The sequence below is a fragment of the Xylaria bambusicola genome (assembly GCF_022495145.1).
Source record: "Xylaria bambusicola strain CBS 139988 unplaced genomic scaffold F5B22scaffold_3, whole genome shotgun sequence".
Classification (NCBI taxonomy): domain Eukaryota; kingdom Fungi; phylum Ascomycota; class Sordariomycetes; order Xylariales; family Xylariaceae; genus Xylaria; species Xylaria bambusicola.
In genome coordinates this window covers 549,725-570,286 of record NW_025953556.1, presented here as the reverse complement: position 1 = coordinate 570,286, position 20,562 = coordinate 549,725, and the positions used below count along the sequence as shown (strand labels likewise).

At 48.2% G+C, this 20,562-nt stretch overlaps 6 protein-coding genes across 6 annotated transcripts; 3 read left to right on the top strand and 3 right to left on the bottom strand.

Annotated features, from left to right (window-relative positions):
* Positions 1 to 3,502: 3,502 nt before the first annotated feature.
* Positions 3,503 to 5,611, bottom strand: F5B22DRAFT_257317 (Pre-mRNA cleavage complex II protein Clp1-domain-containing protein). Its single transcript, XM_047970060.1, has 3 exons — positions 5,479 to 5,611; positions 4,316 to 5,408; positions 3,503 to 4,177 (listed from the first exon to the last, which is right to left on the bottom strand). Exons 1-3 carry the CDS (start codon positions 5,512 to 5,514, stop codon positions 3,867 to 3,869), a joined length of 1,440 nt encoding a protein of 479 aa, XP_047835230.1. The 5' UTR covers positions 5,515 to 5,611; the 3' UTR covers positions 3,503 to 3,866.
* Positions 5,612 to 6,418: 807 nt separating this feature from the next.
* On the bottom strand, positions 6,419 to 7,844 carry F5B22DRAFT_642024 (SAICAR synthase-like protein; the record flags this gene model as incomplete). Its single annotated transcript, XM_047978064.1, has 2 exons — positions 6,419 to 7,667; positions 7,726 to 7,844. The coding sequence occupies 2 exons, from the start codon at positions 7,842 to 7,844 to the stop codon at positions 6,419 to 6,421; spliced, it is 1,368 nt and encodes a 455-aa protein (XP_047835229.1).
* Positions 7,845 to 9,705: 1,861 nt separating this feature from the next.
* On the top strand, positions 9,706 to 12,375 carry F5B22DRAFT_257157 (Argonaute siRNA chaperone complex subunit Arb1-domain-containing protein). Its single transcript, XM_047970058.1, has 6 exons — positions 9,706 to 10,191; positions 10,440 to 10,761; positions 10,810 to 10,873; positions 10,923 to 10,940; positions 10,994 to 11,275; positions 11,351 to 12,375. The coding sequence occupies exons 2-6, from the start codon at positions 10,440 to 10,442 to the stop codon at positions 12,207 to 12,209; spliced, it is 1,545 nt and encodes a 514-aa protein (XP_047835228.1). The 5' UTR covers positions 9,706 to 10,191; the 3' UTR covers positions 12,210 to 12,375.
* Positions 12,376 to 12,884: 509 nt separating this feature from the next.
* Positions 12,885 to 13,843, top strand: F5B22DRAFT_257152 (glia maturation factor beta). Its single transcript, XM_047970057.1, has 4 exons — positions 12,885 to 12,994; positions 13,056 to 13,158; positions 13,258 to 13,391; positions 13,520 to 13,843. Exons 1-4 carry the CDS (start codon positions 12,992 to 12,994, stop codon positions 13,706 to 13,708), a joined length of 429 nt encoding a protein of 142 aa, XP_047835227.1. The 5' UTR covers positions 12,885 to 12,991; the 3' UTR covers positions 13,709 to 13,843.
* Positions 13,787 to 15,415, bottom strand: F5B22DRAFT_257162 (nucleotide-binding protein). Its single transcript, XM_047970059.1, has one exon. The coding sequence runs from the start codon at positions 14,996 to 14,998 to the stop codon at positions 13,979 to 13,981; it is 1,020 nt and encodes a 339-aa protein (XP_047835226.1). The 5' UTR covers positions 14,999 to 15,415; the 3' UTR covers positions 13,787 to 13,978.
* A 478-nt stretch (positions 15,416 to 15,893) lies between these two features.
* Positions 15,894 to 18,630, top strand: F5B22DRAFT_257009 (uncharacterized protein). The gene has a single exon (XM_047970056.1). The coding sequence runs from the start codon at positions 15,989 to 15,991 to the stop codon at positions 18,425 to 18,427; it is 2,439 nt and encodes an 812-aa protein (XP_047835225.1). The 5' UTR covers positions 15,894 to 15,988; the 3' UTR covers positions 18,428 to 18,630.
* The last annotated feature ends 1,932 nt before the right edge of the window (positions 18,631 to 20,562 follow it).

Sequence of the window (20,562 nt, the reverse complement as noted above, 5' to 3'; positions counted from 1 at the left end):
CGCAGAAGAAGCTGGGGGAGGAGACGTTGTATTCTAGCCTACTCTACACGTAAGTCCAGAACTGTTGAACCACACGAGCCACACACACACATCACTAACGCTACCGTACTATGATTGCACCTTACTGTGCGCAGTTCTGGCTTGGCTACATCGTATAGAAGTAACAAGGATAGAGTGGGGAATCTCAGAAGATGGATGATACTGTTCTGTCTCCTCTGAAGAGGTGGTTTCACATGGTCTCATTTTCGTTTTCTATCACGCTTCGCATGATAGTTCCAACAGAATGAGAATGTAAAGTGCAACGGGATACAGAGAATTCCATGCGTAAATCTGTTGTGGTAGTGATTACTCAGCCATCAGCCGGCTGTCACATGACCATCCAACTCAGCTATCTTGACGTCGTTACACTAGGTACAGCAAGTGTAGGATTGGTAACACCGCGTACCACGTGGTGTCGACCGGGCTTGCTCGGGTAATCTCCTTTCATTCTAGAAAAAATTCCTACACTCTCGGGGAATCCAGTACCATGGGTTACAGATATTCTTGAAGCCATATCATTCGAGCACTCCATTCGGAGGCGGATTTGCTAATTCGGCTGGACTTCCGTTGGGTCTACCTGCGTGTGACGTGGATATGATTGCTGCAAGTATACTTACTACCGGTACCTATAGTACCACTAACGGCCAAATATTATCATGGCAAGGTAGCATTCGCTGCTTATCTCCCAGCGGCCTGGTACGCTTATGCTCGAATCCTGGGCGCATCCTTCGTGGTGGGTGCGTGATGGGAAAGAATCCTTAGTGCAGGTGGTTTACCCCAAGACTGCCAAATTAAATACAGGCTTCGCCAAAACGACTCTCAAGGTCTCGTTATAGTGTAGTGGACAATGTACTTATTTAGGAGTGACAGGAATAATTGAAAGAGTAAATGAGAGTTAGAGAACACCCTGAACAGCTTATTGAAAAGAGAGATTCAGTTGGATGGCCCCATCCCTTAGCTTGTGAAGAGGCACAATGCTCTAGCAGCACTGGTATTTCGTATTTCTTTCTCGCAATATCTCATGAGGCGCAGGCCCAACTTCAACCTCGCACAAACTCTGCGCTTCTGATGTGCTCAATAGTTTGCTGTAACCTATCCTAACAGGATATTGGGAATGATAGTGTTATGATTTGAGTTTCCCTGTTCTCAACACAAACGTGTAACGAATGTGGCACAGCCCTATCTCAAGCCAAAGCGATCGCATGATGCAACCCTGATGTGCCTCATAACAGAAAGGTATCTGAACGCTTGGCCTCGATAATGCCCCGCACAACAGTCGTGTATGGTCCTATCCAGGGGTCCTGGATCACGGCGTGGCCAGAATGATAATGATCCTTCGAACAGCATATCATATCGGGAAGAACTGAAGTATATTTAAGTACATAGTTCTTACTCAAACCTGTGCCTTGCTCTTAAGATTTAAGTGTAGCTACAAACTATCATCTTCACAAGCCAATATGATCATCAGAAGATATTGGCGCCAGGACCTACATTATTGCCACATAGATTAGGTTGAACGTGAGCGAGTAGATTCCCTGTTCCAATCTGTCTAGGGTTGTGAAGAATTGGAAAAAAGGGGGGGAGGCTAGAACATTTCCCACCTTCAGTTTTCCTTTCAGTTAGCTACCTAGTATATCTACACCCCATCCCATTAAATTGTGAGTATGCTATCTCGAGTGGAAAAAATGCATTACATCACCGATAATCATCCACCCTTATTCATTATTTCTTGTGTTCGACGTACAGAATAGAAGAGTGACAATCAATAAAAATTCCACTATATAACATCTGATCATCATTACATGTCATTAGGACTACAGCTGCGGCATATAACAACTTGAATTCGCCGTGCCGAGACCCTCAAGCAGAGGTTTACAACATTAATATGATAATTAGCAGCTTCCGCATCTCGCACATGGTAACTTAGGGCCATCAGTGACTTAGGGGCAAGTTCTTCTAGAGACCATTGTACATGTATATAAACTTAATTTGAAACAGTGCATGTAGAGCAGATGAGTACGATACAATTGGATAACTCAAAAGAGTCCTCTATATTCCTAATTATACAGGCTTACATAAGTTATCAAGCTCTTCATATAGAATTTACCAAGCAACTACGAAGATATCCTCTTCCCTGAAGCCTTGCTGGAAACAGCATATCCACCTGATTCATTAGAAGTCTGCTTAGTCGCCCTAAAGAAGACGGTAGCAAGTCGACTGGGGCCTTATTGGAGATGGAAAAAGCGCTCTACATAAAACAGCACCGCCTCGGCATACGGAGGTTGAGGTTGTAAATGTCCGTCACCCTTACTATTAGCCTATCATGCCAAGCCTGATGTATATTTGCGATCCGAACCTACGTAGTCAATACTGCCAACAACACGAACTATACACACCTTCTCTCCATCCCACCACCACCTATCAAATTGTTAGTGCAGATTTAACAAAGGGCTTCCGGTGCTTGTATTTTATGAATCATGTACGTTTGCTAAAATAAAATTGCAAACTAAAGGGTATTGAAAGATGAGTGTCCAGAAGCTACACATTATTTAGTTTCCAAGATATAAATTAACATAAACCAGCGATCACAGTATGGATAAACTAGCTAGCTAGATAGGCTACCATAGCGAGGACATCCCTTTTTATACAATAACCATAGAGTCAATAAAAAGATACAGTTAGCAGTGAAGTAACAATAAGTAATCAACAACGTGGACATGTTGAAGGCAAAACATCTTCTACCCACATCGCCCTCTCTCTCCGTTAAAAATATAATTCAACGCCAGGTTCTCCCACGTACGACCATAGCCATCGGAAAACTCGGGATCCCGTCCGCTCTCCCATAGATAAGCCGGTATGAGCGCCAGATCAGTAGTTGGGTCGGTGACGACCAGCGAATCCCTGGTGTTGTACGTATTAGTTTTTTTTTCTCCCTATGTTTTGCTTTGCACCTCCTCTCCCACATCTTCTTATCTTTCATGTACTCATTTCCTTTGTAATATTGGTAGGAATTCTGTATTTCTGTCTCCGTTTTTCCTTCCCCCCCTTCTTATACACACATATATGATAATAACTACGACGGATCCGTCAGGCATGTGAAGTTATGCCTAGGTAATTAGCATGTCCACGTAGCCTTACTATAGATGTTCTCTGTTCAAATGCCTACAGGTTTCCATATGTGCAGGGAGTGTCCTATTATTCATCTAAGTTAAGTAACACTATAATAGTTAGCCACGCAGGCAGTTCCAGGAATGACATCGACTTGTATTAGCATCATGTTTCCTCAATGACTTCGATATAGGATACGGAGTGAGCTAGTTAGTTATTGACTCTCTTTGTAACTGCGTTTCACTCAATCAATAGAATATCCATCACATGATCTACCGTACGTTGCCACTCGAGAACGTAAATTATCATCTTCATTTATCTGCAATGGTGGCTAAACAGCTATTATATCCATCAATTCACCCCACCTAATGCCTATTTCTGAATGCCATATGGGAAAACCATTAGTCATAGTGGAAGACGACCTTGTAGCTTAATAGCAATGCGAACTGTATAATTCTCACTATGTCAAGTGCCGGCATTAGCCCTTGCAATGCTAGTGGTCTATGACTTCTATTGCGTCTAGTAAGCCATCAATGTCAAAATCTAAGATTGGGAGGTTTCCACAAAATTTTGAAACTGACTCCTTGGAGGCTTCTAAAGTTGTATATCGAGTGATGCTCGTAGATGGGAGGACATGCTATGGACCACGTTAATCCATTGACATCCCATCGACATGTGTCATTATGTTAGTGCTGTCAGTTCATTAGCGTGGACACCCATTATATAAGTAGGTTGACCATGTGTTCAGGCCATGAGCCCCATAGAAGGGGTCGATCACTGAGCCGTGCTGAGACGGGTGCTAGGATGCGCAGCCTATGGCGCTTCTCATCCACGTCTGCTACATATACGAAGCCCATGATGTTTGCATCGCGTATTGTGTCTGGGGGATCATGGACCGAGGCACATGCTACCGCTAACACACAATTCTGCATCATCATTGATGGCTCTGCCTTTTCGAGAAGATCTGCTGGGTGTGTTTCTCCTTCGTCGTACGTAATACCGCCACTGTCTGCTAGAGACTTGATTGGCGCTGCGAGAGATGTTAGTTGCTATATCTAGAGGCCCATTCTCCGGTGTCATGATAATTAGAAAAATAAAATGAAAATAGAGACGGATAGATGGCCATAATATATATCAAATGAAATGAAATGAAAACCTGTATACTTACCATCGTTTATTCGCCATATCGACACAGCCGCAAAATCTACCTGTTGCGTGAAAGGACTGAGAGTCATCTTAGTGTTACCAAAGAAGTACTCTCTAATAGCGGACTCGCGAATAGATTGCATGAACGCTTCATCACGATCCATGACACCGCCGGATTTATCTAAACCGACGACCGTGATTGTCTCGCCAACGCTTGTAGTCTGCCCTGCAAATCGCTTTTGCATTTCACTGCCTACGCGCTCAGACCCAACCACAACGATAATATTGACCGAGAATTCGGCGACGATATGGGCGACAAACTCATAGTATGACACGGCCCTAGCGCCTGTGGGTACACCGCCGGTGTCGATTAACATGCCGGCACTCTTAACGTCAACATCCTCGGCGAGTCTCGACGTAGCCGCGACAGCAAGCCGGCCAAGCAAGCGCTTAAACAGCTTTGGATTATCATCTGACTGCGGCAGCCCATAGTAGTAGGCCAACGGCAACTTCACAGGGATCGCACTGGCCCCACTGCTGGGCAGGCTGCCCCAGTCCGTAGTGATGTCGATGAGCGTGGCGAAAACAGCGGCGCTCAGAGTTCCCGGGAGCGTGAGCATGCCCTCGCGCGAATCGGTATTTACGACGAGAGGTTGACGGCCCATGCGAGTGGCCCAGGAAGCGAGAGTGCGTACAAGGCTCGACTTGCCAGCGTTCGGGGGTCCTACGATGAGCACGCGTGGCCCCATGTGGGCTGACTTTTGGGCGACGGCGCGAAGGGACTCGAGCTTGAAGTGCAAGTTTAGGTAGCTGACCATGGGGGTCTCATCGGCGGTCGGCTCTGATGTGTACGCATCGTATGTGCCGGATGAGGGGGCTGTGATCTCGAGGCTGCAGCCATGCCAGGTATTGATTTTAGACTTGGTCGCACTGAAGATGTAGGGCGTATTGGGGGCGAGCTCGGTGCCATCTTTCTCGGCGGTGCCCGAGACAAGCTTGATAGTTAAAGACGAGCCGTGAGGCACCTCAAAACGGTATTCCCAGTACGGTTCGAGGGTTTGTGTCGTCGTGGGAGCCGGCGCGGCTGAAGAAGCTGCAGCAGCTATTGGGGTAGCCTAGAACACTTTAGCCAATGCATTAGACTACAATGGTGGCAAAGGGACGCGAAAGGTTGGAGGGACGTACTGTGGGAGCTAATTGCCCCAAGCCTGGTATCGACATGTTTAATTCATCGCAGGGCCACAAGGAAGAAAGCGAAAGCGTGCGGTCGAGGAGTGGTCTCTAGAGTGAGTGGTTGAGGATGTCATACCTATCCCACCGTTGTAGCTTGAACCAACTTTTTGGTGGGGTCGTAACCAGTTTAATATAGAACTGTACCTGACTACATAAGTAAGCTACCTAACTACATACCTAAGGTACATAGGGATATACCTGTAGGTATAACGTGTACTTTCAAAATACGGTACCTACGTCAGGCTAGCAAATACTGGAGGCACATACCTACCTACTTATGTCCTTTGTTCACTGCAACAGGTTGAGCACAGCCCATGGATGGGCGCATTTGACTTTCGAAGCTCTGTTAACAGACCTGGGCCTGAGAGCATACATTTTTACTGCACGCGTAACTATCCTTCATTCAGCTATCAAGGATTAATATGAGGAGGCCACCGCTCCCACACTATTTCCCATATCGTTGTCACCTTTCAAGCAAAGAACTCATAATAAACTATCCGTAGACTGATGTTGGAAATGTAGGCATTGGAAACCCCAATGCACACCTGCGTGACACATGAATATTCTTCGTCGTAGCCGTGTAGGTATCCATGAGAAGTGGTTCTCCTTCTAATAGCCTCTATCATGCTGGAGAACGCAACAAACTGGGTATCTATGCAGCAAAATCCCACTAACTCTGTTGAACGCCTATGCGCCCCGTGACTCCCTTGGGCGTCTGATGTTGTGTCTCCGAGTCTGATGCTTTTGTTTTTGACTTCGCCTCTGCTCGCCGAATATTGTCCCGTCTTCGTCTTCCTTGGTCTTGTAACACAAACTAACGATAAATGGAGTGAACAGATAGGAAAAAAGCAATATGGAGTTGCTAGTCTCCAAGACATTTAGCCCCCGACTTTTACTCGGAGAATTTCTCGAAAGTCTCCGCGAGGCTTTTGACACCGAGAAGCACAGCCTTGTCTGGTCCCAAGCCAGGAGTCCATTCAGCATGCGCGAAGTCAATCATCTTCAAGGAATATATATGGGGAAATGTCGACATCTCATCAAACTCATCGTCGTCGTCCCCGCTCCCTTCTTCGAAATCGTTCTGTAGCACAACCGATTCTGCAACGAACTTGAGCTCCTCGTCGTCCATTCCGATACCACTGTCCACCCGGAGATTAGTGCTGACGGCTCGTGGCGAGGCCCTCTTGTTTACTAACGTGACCATCTCGGAGTGTACGCGTTGCGTTTCCACCTCTGCAGCCTTCGCTTCCTCGATAGCCGCTCTCAAAGCGGTACCATCACCTTCAAAGACAAAGAGGAGACTCGATGAATACATACGACTCTCTTCCTTCTGCAGCACCTCTTCAACTCTCCGAAGATCGCTGGCAAACAGACCGGCAACAAGTTTTCCCAACTCTTCATCAATACCGGCGGCCTCATTAAAAATGTATAGCTTTAGCGATTCCGCCAGATTTGCGTCGTTTACATCGTCACGACCCCAAAATTTGTTGTATATCATGAAGCCTTCTTCATTTGGCCCCGATACGTTGGGCGAAAACGCCTCTTTTCCATCAGGTGTTGTGTACTTGGGGTGGGTGCCCTTGTACACCTGCATACCAGCAACTCGAAAACCAAAATTCTTGTGCGTTGTGCTCTCTGTGATTTTATCAAAACGCTCCCTCTTCTCCATTGACGCATTTTTCGACCATAGCTGCTGGCCCATTTTGGCATCCATTATATTGGGCTTCTTGAAGCCATAGGAAGCGTTGAGAAGGGTAATAGCGCGGTCTGTTTTAATTGGGCCTGTTTTAGCCTCCGGTCTCTTACTTTCTGTGGAAAGCGACTCTTGACTTGGTGCGTCCTTTCTAAGTGGTTCTTGGGCACTGTCATGATTTACGACTTCTGGGGTCGCGTCTGGGTCTAGATGAGATTTCAGTTCATCTTTTAACCCCTTTGAGATATCTGCCTTGTCGATCAGGCCAGGTAACTGTTGATGTATCGAAGCAGCAGTTGTCGTGTCGAGAAGGGCGAGGCTGCCGCAGTATACAGGTATGAGCTCGGCAAAATCAGGATGGAGTCTAGCGGATTCGTAGAAGTCCACCTCGGCCTGAGTACAGGGCTTGACGAAGAGCTCGCCATCGGCGTCACACATTGTCCCATCACTGAACAACTCAAAATTAGCATCGAAGGTGTAGTACTCGGGCGATGGAAACAACTGACTGGCCGGCAACAGCATGCTTATAACCCACCAAGTCCTGATGCTTGGGAACATCTTTAGGCTTGACTGGAGCCGTCTTAGCCCGCTTCAGCTCGCGCAACTCTTCCGGTGTGGGCGACATTGCGGTTGGTGACGAAAAGGATCTCTTAAGACAGGTGGCCATATCATTAAGACAGAAGAAGTAGAACGGGTAGAAAGGGCGGATTTATAAAAGATGAATGGTAGCGCTCGGCGACACTAGCCTGTGGGACAGCAACGTTAATGTCGGACCAAACGACACACACCACAGCAGGGTGTATAACGTAGCAGGTCGAGACTCCGACGTGGTGACAGAAAAGCACCCGACTACCTAAGTGTATCACCCGTTGGGGTGAGGAATGTACAGAGGGAGAGGGACTGGGTTCAGGCTAACAGATCCAAAACCCGACCTAGCAACAGAAAAGCACTGGATGAAATGCGTCACAAATCAAGAAAAGGGACGGATATAAGAAAAGGGAGAAGTGACTGACCAATACGTCCTGTGAGGGCGAAGTTAGAAAGGGACACACGGGTGGATGAGATGGCGTTGAACGCTTCGCGCGCACATTCACATTTGTATGAATGGAAGTACCATGTGCCGCTCAGTTGCAGACCCAGTAAAAGTGCGTTGGATTCGGAGTTGGGGGATGGGAATTTTGATGGTCCAACCAGCTGAACTGATCCCGTAAGAGCTACTACAGTACTGCCTACCTAGGTACATAATGAGGCACTCACCACAGCAGACTATACACCAGCATAGCTAGTGTAGCACAGCACACAACAAGTACCAGACTTACATACATATGTACATTCATAGATACCCAAGTACATGTACCTGGCCTGGCGGTAACGCGCTAGAGCGCGGTGTCAGCTCGGCATGGTGTCTGGATAACGTCAGGGGCAGCGTCTCGCCTTATCACCAGAGCAGCTTAGCGTTTGCAAGCCTCGGACCGCAGCTACCGCAGCAGCGGGGAGAGGATGAGTGACATGTGGTATACCCGGGCGCAACGCCGCTGCTGTAGGGGAGAGGCGGTACCGCCCGAGTACGCGGGGCTCGGGCTCTTCTGTCGCTAGCCAATGGCCATGTCTACATACTCGGCTGTACCTCACTCTGGCGATGTGGCGAAATCCCGGGATCCGAGCTCAGCCACAAGCAACCAGGTACGGTCATATATGCCCTCTCAGCTTCTACACTGCCCCTGCTGGGCTCTTGGGGAGGAAAAAAAAATTAAATTGAAAAAGATATACGAAGCCTACCATTCTGCCTTGAAGCACGTTGCCAATACACGCGCCACGCGCATTGCACCTCTGCAATCTCACGGCTACCGGCTACCTATAGCCCGTGTCTTGTAAGGTACCTAGTATGTAGGTATGAAGCTAGTAGGTGACAACTGATTTCACAGCCATCATGGAGACTTCTGCCTACCTAGGTACCTATAATCATCAGCAACACCTCAGCTACTCAGCCATCGTTTGTCCTTAGTGACCATAGCGCGGACTCACCGCAACTCTTCAGTTGCTCGACGCATCTCACTACTCTCATCTCTTTTACCCTTCCCAGAGCCTCCCGAAGTGTTTTAGTAAGGACTTGCTCTCCAAATTCTTGAGCTTCATCGGGTGCAAACAAAGAGGGAGCCGCCAACTCCAATCGATAGCTAGGACACCATGACCTTTGCTGGTATGGGGCCGATATTCGCCGGCAAACAGACCGCCTCATACGCCAACATATAGCACAACACGGTAATTTTGGCAAATATGTTATCAAGTATGTATGCATTGTGCTTGTTGATGGAACATACAATCTGTTCACCTGTGTAGCTAGGCGGCCTTCAGACCTCGCCATGTCATATCGAGGATCTAATTCGTTCTAGTGGCCCGGATGTTGGGTCCAGTGGCGCTGCTGGTCAATAACCACATACCACGTAGTTAGTTAAATAATATTATACAAAGAATACATTGAGTAACTGCTCTGATTCGTATCCTATCCTCTGAAAGAAGCCGTGTGAGGCGACTTACCCACTACGCAAGTACTTGCGTTGAGGTATGCTTGTACCTGCCTGCTTTATGTAGATATGTGTCTACGTTACACAGACACACTTATTCATACTACCATCGACGTCTTCGATTGCTGCTGCCGCAGTATCACAAGGGACAACATGAAGCGGGCCGATTTTCCAGAAGAGACAGCTCTGTTTGCCATCCGCTTGTCTATTGTTTGTCCTGTGCTTCGCTTTTCCCCTCCTCTTGCCGTGACTGCCTTCTTCCCTTCAGCCCTCTCGAAGGCAACCGGCAGATACGGTAACATCTCGACCTATCTAATTCTATTGCCAACCTCCTCCTAGCCTTGTATCTTCTGTTCTTGCTACGTCAGCACTGAATTAACTATTTGATATAGCAAGAGGTGCAGGTAACTTCTGTTGAGATTCCGGCTCCAACCAGACAGATCCACCGTAAGTCCCAAGTTGCTACAGCCTCTTCTTCGTAATTTCCATGTTACCTTGGTCCCGCGCATGATACTTGAATGTTCCTTGTGTCTTATTACCTTTGATGCTACGTCATTTCCTCTCTGCGTTTGGCTTGATCGTGCCATAAATTCTTCGCATGCAGCTCATGTCCTATTCTATAATTTGTCACAATTGCACCTGACAATGCCTAGGATTCTAGCCTGCATTAGCAATAAGCTAATAGGACAGATGAGATGGCTGAGTCACTTACTGGCCTCTCTCTCAAGCATCTAGAGGAGTCGGTAACGACCACACCGATGGCCGCACTGCCCCGAAGACTTGAAGCAAAAGACAATATGCCTGTACCTTGTGGGGTCGAAGATGGCGCCAATAAGGCCAATAGTGAGGCCCGTGACTCGACCGGTGAAGATGTTCCGGATCTCCACGAAGCTCATATGGATGACCCTGCTGTTGCTGACGCGGTGGTAAGCGTTGGTGAGCAAGTTACAGCGACAAAGAAGAAAAAGAAGTCGAAGAGAATCCCGAAGAGTCGCAAGAACATCACTGGCTTCGAAGGTGAGTTTATACTCAAAGCTGACAATTACTTCCTGACGCTTATTTTAGAGTATTATGCCGATGCCCCGATGACGCCTTTGCAGGCGGCTGAGAAGAAGAAGCTTTACGATCCGTGAGTGCAATTGCTCCATATCGAGATGACATCGCTGATAATATTGTAGTATGCGACCGTTTTCCGAGTAAGTTTTGCTTAAAAAAAAAAGACGGCTATGATTCGTCTAATTTACTGTAGACGTATCGAAGAATGCATCCAGCGGTTTCGAGCACGCCGACGTCTAGACTCGCAGCGTATGACTCTGTTCAACAAGTACCTCTTTCTAGGGGGTATCGATACCTCACAACGCCAATTTACTGGCATGGCCCTGGATAGAGAGGCTATGGTTGAAGCAGATAGTGAGCAGATCCGTACTATGACTGCTGTCGATTTTGTCGGTGGCCAAGGTAATCGTTTCTACGACCCCAGTAGATCTGAAGATTGGGAAGTCGATTTCGAAGCAGTGGTCGAAGGATACCTGTGGGTAAAAGTCCCTAATACATGTTGCTTCGTTTGCTTTCTCGCATCTTTCGTGTAAGCTAATATGGCCAGTAGCTCTCGAACCATCCCCGACTGGTGCATGTATGACCCAAAAATCATTCAGACAGCTGCAGACGTAGTCAAGAATTTCTTGAACTATGTTCTCATGCAGGACGTGTGTCCTGAATATACGGCCAACATTGTAGCTGCTAGACATGTATGCGATATCGCGCCGATCGAATTTCGCTACATACACGAACTGACCTTTGAACTGCCTGGTCACTTCAACTGCGCTGCTCGATCGTTATTCTGTGAGGGCCAAATCAACCATCTCGACCGTGAGGAGAATTCCGAGGCTTTCGTTCAGTTCAAGCTCACCACCCTGGTTTGGTCGTCGAGCGACAAAGCGAAGCTTGTTAAGCAGAAAATCCTCAACACTGCTGATCCAACTACAATAAAGGTTATATCTACGGCCAGCAAGACCTACCAGGTTCTTGAAATGGCTCGGCCCCTCCAGAAGGATAAGAAGATGGTAGAGAAGAAACTTGCAGAGTTGGAAGCCAAAAGCAAGGTCAAGCCCGCTGGTATCATCTCTGTTGCACCAGCTATCATTGCGCATGGGTGGGGGAACATGCCGCGCCCGGAAGAGGTTGATTTCAGTAATGCCGAAACAGAGGAGTTCTTTCTCGAGGACGAGCTATTGGGAAAATTTGAGATTGGGATGAAGATCGCCATGACGGTTTGTGAACTCAATATTGGTCTTCGCTTCATCAAGGAAGTACACGATCTACGCGTCTCATTCGACACCTTCTTGCCTCAATACCTCATGGCAAACTGGAAAGAACCCATCCCAAATACGCGCCCACCCCCTTCAATTCATGATCCAAATGCCGAGGAGAAGGCCATGGGCGCAGAAATGCACGTCGACGAGTAAATCAGACCGGTTGCCCGATGGCTGGTCTCCAAACTCAGGTGTTCAGACGTGGTTGATCACCGTAAGTAATAACACAAGATGGGATCCGCGACCAGGTAGACTGATGTAGGATATTCGATGAGAAAGGAGGACGAAGAAGGAAAAGAGAGAATTGGGGTGTGGGACTGCAGGCTATTTTTACCTTGCAGTTCATTTAAGTTCATCATCGATCTGCAGATGTCACACTCAAGATGCCGTAATAAAATGATGGGTCGACCTTAACATCGACAATCCCTTAGATACCCTACTAGATAACGACCGCAAGGCAAATACGATTAGTTGGCGTTCTGCTTTCACTCTATACCGTATTTTTCACCGTCCAGTAGTCTATGCCGTACTTTGGGCTCGTCAATTTTTACTTGACAAGAATCTGGGATTGAATAGTTGCATACGTAATTACAAATCGCGGTTAGCTGATGCCGGCTTGTACTATGTAATGTACAAAGCAATCCACCATAACCCATAACCCCCGCCTAGCCCGCCCATGGAGTAGCAAGCCTAGGTGGCCTCCTCCGGAGCTTCGTCATTTGTGGGGGTCGTCAAACGTAAGTAGGTACCTACACCTAGGTACAGTAACCCGATTCTTACTCTATGATATCCAATACCTAGGCTGCCTTCTTCACCTCGAACCTCCTTCTGGCTACCTCGGCACTCGCATCTTTTCCATGAGTCGGTGAACACCTTTATACACGCATCCATACGCACGAATCGTCCGAGGGTTCCTTTTGTAAACCGCCGTCGCAATGGTACAGTCAACCCCTCTACCCCGCGATCCAGCTGTCACCCAGCACTAACCGCCAGCTCCAGAGTTCCGAAGCACGACTCTATACCTTCTCTCAGGAGACGAAGGACCACCTGCGCAAGTTCAGGTTGACTACTTCCCGTGCCACCGGCCCGCAAGCTGTCATTTGTATGTACGTCTCCGCCGATGCAACCCGTACTACTGTTGGCGCATGTGCGGAACGTCGGTCACGAGGGCAAGACTGACACGTCTCCCTGTTACCAACAGATATGATCGATAAAAAGACGCACGAGATCAAACAAGATGACGACAAGGTAGTCTACAAATCACTCGACGAGATTGCGGAGGATCTCCCCGATAATTCGCCGCGGTATATTCTACTCAGCTACCCACTAACACTCGTATGTGGCCCTCCCTTCCCTGTGTTACCGCCTGCTGGGACTTTGTGTGATATATATACAGAATATATTCTGCCGAACTACAGGGTAAACGCCGTGGAAATGCCGCTCGCTGATCTCCTTGATGTTAGCCATCTGGTCGCCTCTCTGTTCCCTATGTACTCCTGTACTACCTTCCCAGCACTTGTAACGCGGAAAGTCGTATGATGTACGCCGGCGCGAAAGAACTGATACGGAACACAAGTGAGGTCGGAAAAGTCATCGACATAGAAAGTGCTGATGACTTGGAGGAGATACCAAAGAGGTTGGCAGTAGAGTGAAACCTTTGACCAAGGGTTAAGAGCCAAGGATCAGAGAATTTATCGCGGTTTACAAACATGTAAACTGTAACGCTGGGCGTGGGCTGTCTTTGAAGAGCAAGCAGCCAATGTAGATCTACCTGCCTTGAAATCTAGTCGACGCCAATTCTCATCAATGATGAATGGTGATTGAACAAGCTGTTACCCAGGTGCTATTAACACGCACGCCCGGGAAATAGATTTCTTGTTGCAACTTGGTTGTCAAAATTCTTTTTTTGTTCATGAGATTTTTTAGTCATCAAGTAGAACTTCTTCGCCAATCTCCTTAGCCAGCCCCTTGACAACATGTCTGAGCGCTTTGCACGCCGGACTGTCTGGATAATGATCGAAGAAGCTCTCGCCATAGTCGCAGGCCATCCCTATCCTTGGGTCCAGGGGTACCTCGCCTAGAAATGGTATGCCCATCTCTTTTGCTAATGCCGCACCACCACCGGTGGTCGCCTTGAAAATCTGGCTCGAGTGGGTGCATTTGGGACACACGAAGCCGCTCATATTTTCTACTAGACCTAGTATTTTGATTCCAGCTTTTCTGCAAAAATCGATCTCTTTTCGCACATCAAGTAGCGAGACTTCCTGCGGCGTTGTGACCATGATGGCGCCGTCTATCCCGCTCTCCTTCAGCAGACTGTTGACGCTGAGATGCTCGTCGCTTGTACCAGGCGGGGTGTCAACGAGCAGGAAGTCCATGTCGCCCCACTCAACCTCTTTGAGGAACTTCTTGATGAGGCCATTCTTCTTAGGTCCGCGCCAGATGATGGCGTCGTCACGGTTCGGCAGCATGAACTGAATGCTCATGACGCCGAGATTGTCAGAGACCCAGACAGGTGACCAGCCAGTGTTGCTGATGTGAATAGTCTCATCTTCTACGCCCATCATCTTGGGAATGCTCGGCCCGCAAATATCGGTATCCATGATCCCTATAGTACGCGCCTCATCCGTGGCAAAGGCGTGCGCGAGCAAACTGGTGAACGTGCTCTTGCCCACACCACCCTTGCCGGAGAGCACGAGAATCTTATGCTTCACTCCGGTAAGCCGTGCTGCGACTAGGGGGAGATCCGGGTCGGGTCCTTTGGGTGCGCTTGCGCATATAGCCTGGTTGGGACACCCAGCACACGAGTCTGCTTTGCCGGCCGTTTCGGACTCGGGCCCGGGGCAATGCTCGGGTTCGGGAGCGACGAGCTGCGGGCGTTCTTTCAGTGGGTGGTTAATAACATCCTGGACGGGCTCCGGCTCGTCAAGAGACGGTGCCATAATCACTATGCGCCCGCGGTTTCGTATTCTAGAAGATGCGGGCGACTCTGTCCAGACAATTATTGTGTGCCTAAGTAGAAAAGAGGGCGACGGCCCCAGAGGCTCCGAATGTAAATAGATTAATCTCACGCTTAGGCGGCGAAGTCTTGCTTATAAATTCGAAAAGAGATCGGTTTAGTAGGTCTTCCTTCGACAGCGGGGCGCTTTCTCTGTTTGCTCCCCCCTCTCTGCATGTGATGTGATTAGCGGTTGGAATAGTTAGATCTATGTCTTGGAACTGTCTTCCGCAAAGCTTATATGAAGTAAGTAGACCGCAGTGTTGATTGGCAGAACTCGTTCTAGAAACCAGTCCGTTGTCGGGGCTGAGGTAGATAATGGGCATCAGTGGCGATAAAGTATCTGCCTCGTCTACCTCTAGCTTAGGTACTTACTTATGTACCTAAGGCACTTAGATAAGGCCTCAATCACGACGTCACCCAGCCCAGCCTAGATCTTCAACAAATACCCCTACCTCTAGGTACGGTAGTAGGCGAGGTAGGTACCTGCCTACATACCTAACATACCTAGGTACCAGAACCTACTACCTAACCGAGTTACCTACTAGGTACCTCCATACATGTACATGTAGTAGGATGGAGGGGTAAGTCTTAGTGGGGGGATATCTGAGTCTCAGTTGCTAGTGAGACCCAAGAGTTTAAGCGGCGGGGGCTGCATCTCCCCTGTAGCGTCTGCATACCCCACTAAAGTCGCGTTACATATACGCGCTAGACCGGGAGTTTTGATTACTTTCGCATCAACCATCTCCAAAGTTGCATCTGCATCACATTCCCGTTTCTCGTGGCAATATTTCAACCAGACAGCAACGTGTTCGATTTAGACTAGGCATTGGATATTCTCACAAGTATCGCCAGTCAAAACGAGGGTTATACTTACACGCGAATTCTGCACCAGATTTCCTCAAACGCTCCGCATGTCCAGCCAACTTTGGCCATGTCTTCCCCTGAGCGCAGTCAAGCTCAGCAGCCCATACCAGCTTCTGTGAACAACAACAATAACAACAACGATAATAACAACCATGACCACGAGATTCTCCACTCACTCAAAAAGCTTTCTCTATCCACCTCACCTCTCTCAGGGTCTAGTGCGCCATCGAAGCCTCTTAATGAGCGACGACGATCTTCCATATCTCCAAACACGAGAGCACCTCCCCGCAGTCCCTTGACGAAAGCAAACCTCAACGGCATAGCCACTGATAGCTCATCTTCGTCCCAGGGCCTAATTCGCAAAGCATCGATGAATTCTCTTCGTTCAGCTAATGGTGGCACGCCGAGTCGTACATCCTCACGTCGGGGCAGCTCCACCCCCTTTCTTTCCCCGACTACTGCAAAGTCTCCAAACAGCCTACTCGCAAATCATGGAGAAACAGTGGAAGCAAGACCTCCACGAACAGCTGGTTCAGTAGCAAGCCACCATTTCGCCAAGGAATTGGAGCTTTTGCACACCACCAACTCTGATCAATCCGCTGAGACTATTGTTATTCTGCATGACGATTGCTACGGGCACCGCTACTCGAGACCGCGCGCATCGAAGAATCTACTAAGTACCATTGTTGAGCGACCTGAAAGGATCCAGGCCAGCATTCTTGGCGTCTCTATGGCCTATGTGCGACTGGGGGAGAGGCATTGCGACGGAAAACATCCTATACAGTCGGACCCGGATCCCAAAGCACTTCCGGAGGTTCCTTTTCGCATTCACAAGACCACTCGTAAAGTCGCTATCTCATCTACTACGGTGACGAATGTTCATGGCAGCAAGTGGATGGAGGAGCTGAAGATTATGTGCGACTCGGCTGAAGCGAAACTCGCGCTTAACGGAAACGAGCTTCGACGGCCCGAGATGAATCGCGGGCCTGATGCAGAACCCCCGCAACACTTTCACCAAGGCGATCTTTACTTATGCTCAGAGTCTTTGAATGCTTTTGAAGGCGCTATGGGAGCTGTCTGCGAAGCCGTTGATACCGTCTTTTCCACCTCGGCCCATAGACGAGCCTTTGTTGCCGTGCGGCCCCCTGGGCACCATTGCTCTGCCTCGTTTCCGTCTGGTTTCTGCTGGGTAAACAATGTCCATGTTGGAATTATGCATGGAATTTTGAACCATGGTTTAACTCATGCGGCTATTATCGACTTCGATCTGCACCACGGAGACGGCTCACAATCTATCGCCTGGCAGCACAACAAGCGTGGTTTAGCCAAAAATGCCGCCGCCTGGAAAAAGACATCGATCGGGTATTTTAGCGTTCATGATATAAATTCATATCCTTGCGAGTATGGCGATGAAGAGAAGGTCAAGAACGCGAGCTTATGTATCGATAACGCCCATGGACAGAATATATGGAATGTGCACCTCCATGAGTGGAAGTCAGATGTGGAATTCTGGAAACTCTATCGATCCAAGTATTCAATTTTGCTCGAAAAGACTCGCAACTATCTCCGATTGCAAACGGAACGGTTTCGCGCTGCTGGCCAGGTGCCAAAAGCTGCTATATTTCTATCCGCCGGGTTCGATGCGAGTGAGTGGGAGGGTGCTGGAATGCAGCGGCATAAAGTGAATGTGCCGACTGAGTTCTATGCTCGGCTTACCAGAGATGCAGTACGGATTGCATCAGAGGAGGGTCTTAGTGTGGATGGACGTGTCATAAGCGTTCTGGAAGGTGGTTATAGTGACAGAGCATTATACTCTGGAGTGCTGAGCCACTTGAGCGGCCTAGCAGGAGTCGAATCCATGACACCCAAGGAGGAAGGTTCACATGGCTTCGCACATGAAATGGGTGATAAAGTCGGACCATTTAGTAGACGGAGCACCTTAACTGAAAGCGAGTTGAAGTCCTTGAAGTCTTGTGAATTTCCATATGACCCAAACTGGTGGTCTAGCTCTGAGCTTGATCGCTTTGACGCTGACAGAGTAACTCCCCCACCGGAACCCAAGAAAACACGAACCATAACGCCAGGAAATTATTCTTCTCCCACACAATCGTCCAATGCAAAGATGACCGAAGTGGCTAAAACTCGCCGTAGTTTGTCGAATCTTCCAGCTTCTCAGGTAGTCATGCCTAGGTCGCCGACACCGCCGCCGCCCGACGTTCCTTGGACCATTGCAGCACATGAGTTGAGCAAGCTCCTCATTCCGAATCACCGCCAAGTAGATAGCTGCACACATGCGGAGCTTAATACTGAGGCCACAAAGGTTAAGAAAAGTCGCCAGTCTCTTCAACCTGCTGTGACTGACGCGAGCGATGTCCCAGCCGCTCCTACGCGGATGTCTCTTCGTGAAAGAAAGCCAGTCAGCTATCTGGAGGAGGACGATTTTCCTTCACGGCGCAAGACTGTCGCAGGGCCCGCTGTACTCGCTTCATCAAAGGTATGTCTATAATATCACATGTGAGACTGTGTACTTATATTTCTACAGGGGCCAGCTCGTGGTTCTTCGTCACACAATGAATCAAAACAACCACGACAGGCGAATAGGAGGCTTAGTGCAGCCTCTTCCCTCAGCACTGTCGCGGATGTGCCGATGGCCGATAACACAGCCACTCGGCCCGTTACTTCCCTGAGTACACGCCCCAATTCTTCCATGAGCGTCCGTACACAGTCATCTACGACTGTGGCTACTAAGAAGGGTCGGCCGGCTGCACCTCCAAGGAAAGATAGCGGCAGGGCGCCTCGGGCGCCTCGAAAAACAACAAAGCCAGCTACAGCAAAGATTGAAATAGGATCCTCTGCAAACATACAGACTGTGCCTACCACTGACAACATAAACGATTCACTGCTTCCACAGAATCAAACAATCATAGCTAAAGCTGGAAGTCCGTCTACAGAAGCTGCCTCTCCAACTGAACTTGACCAAATAACAAACGGGATGAAAAAGATCAAAATTAATGTTTTGACAAAGGAGCAGAAAGAAGCGAGGGTAAAAGCCAAAGCAGAAAAGTCTGCAATTGGCAGTGTGTCAACCCTTGGAGACAAAAATTCCTTGAATGCGCAGCCGCCTCCCCCACCAACCTTCACAGAACTCCAACCTAATCCGGTACCGTCTAACATGGGGATCGTTCGAAGCCCTACTACACCAGTCGAAATCGAAGCTAGTTTCCAGCCTGATCATCGTACACCACCAACAGAACTCAAAGCTGAGGCAATGATTCCAATGACGCCCACTATTATAAGTCCTACGGAGCCAAGCCCATCCTCGACCCCCTTTGCGTCAAGTCCTCCAGTTCAGCCTCCAGCTGAACCAATTCAGAATGTAGATCTCTTTATCCCATACCAACCTGACGGTCCTCCGCCAAATCCACTTCCCATTCAGAAGCCAGTCCAGATCCTAGAGCCGAATACTGGAACTCCAGGTCGGCCAAATCCTATACCGCAAACTAAGATGCACTCTTACTCGGTGCCTGTAAGTCCTGTTCGAAAAGGAGGCCACGGATTCACTGCAACTTCCAGCATTCCCTTCTCTCCTGGACCTGTTTCAAATACTCAATACTTATTTAAAGATGACGTCCCTGTTTTGCCCCGGCCTTCTACTAAGACTGAAGATGCCAACTCGAAAACGTGGGAGATCCCTGAGATACCGGAACACCAACACTAGGCCTACTCTGTTCTCCTTTGCTACTGGGCACGTCTCTTAACTCTTTCTCGAATTGCGTTGAGGAATGAGGTCGTTTTCATTTCTCAATGGGCCAAAGATGCGAATCTCAAAATTAGACGACTGTAACACGTGGCGTTCTGGAGAAGGTCTGTTATTTTATTTGCATTTGTTAAATCAGATGTTCGTTATTGGCGTCTATCTGGCCTTGTCGCGTACGATACCCTTTCACTTTCCCTCACTTAGCTATATCGGCTACTTTTCTTTACTCTCGATTGATTGTCGGCTTCTTCTAAATTTGTATCCTGTATCGAGTAGAGATTGAAACAATTTTAAAATCCTCAGAACTCCTAACTCTTCGACCCATGTATAAGTACGATTAGATACAGATGATGAGATGGTGTTCTCTTGAAGTCAAGTCTCATCCGTGACGCGATTGAAATTTCCTGCTCATTATATTATTTGTGCTGTTGTAATTCATTAAGACTGAAAAAAGGTTGGGAAACTCGTCAGCCTCTAACGAAGATGTGAAATTTAGCAATACTTCGTTTCGAAGTAGTTGATTAAGCAGACTATACTACCTATCAAGTTGAAGTTCTTGGTATTGAGAGGTTGTTTGATAGAGCTATTAACTACTTATTCTATCGCTCATCCTATGGTTTGTTCTGCCGTTTATCGAGGCTATTAAAATATTGGCAAGTTTCCCAGACGTTGTTCAACAATTTAATGGACTCTCCAAGTCGCAGTATAATGATCTGAACCTAGTATGCCGTCGCGCCACCCACGGTTTTCTTAGTAGGTTTTTTGCGCTATGGGAAGAATGACAGCGCTGTAGACAAAAATTATTGAAAAGGTGCAACATCCCCTCTGACCCAGCGCCGGAACTAAGGTCACCACAGCTATTTCTGCGGACGCTGCTTATTGGA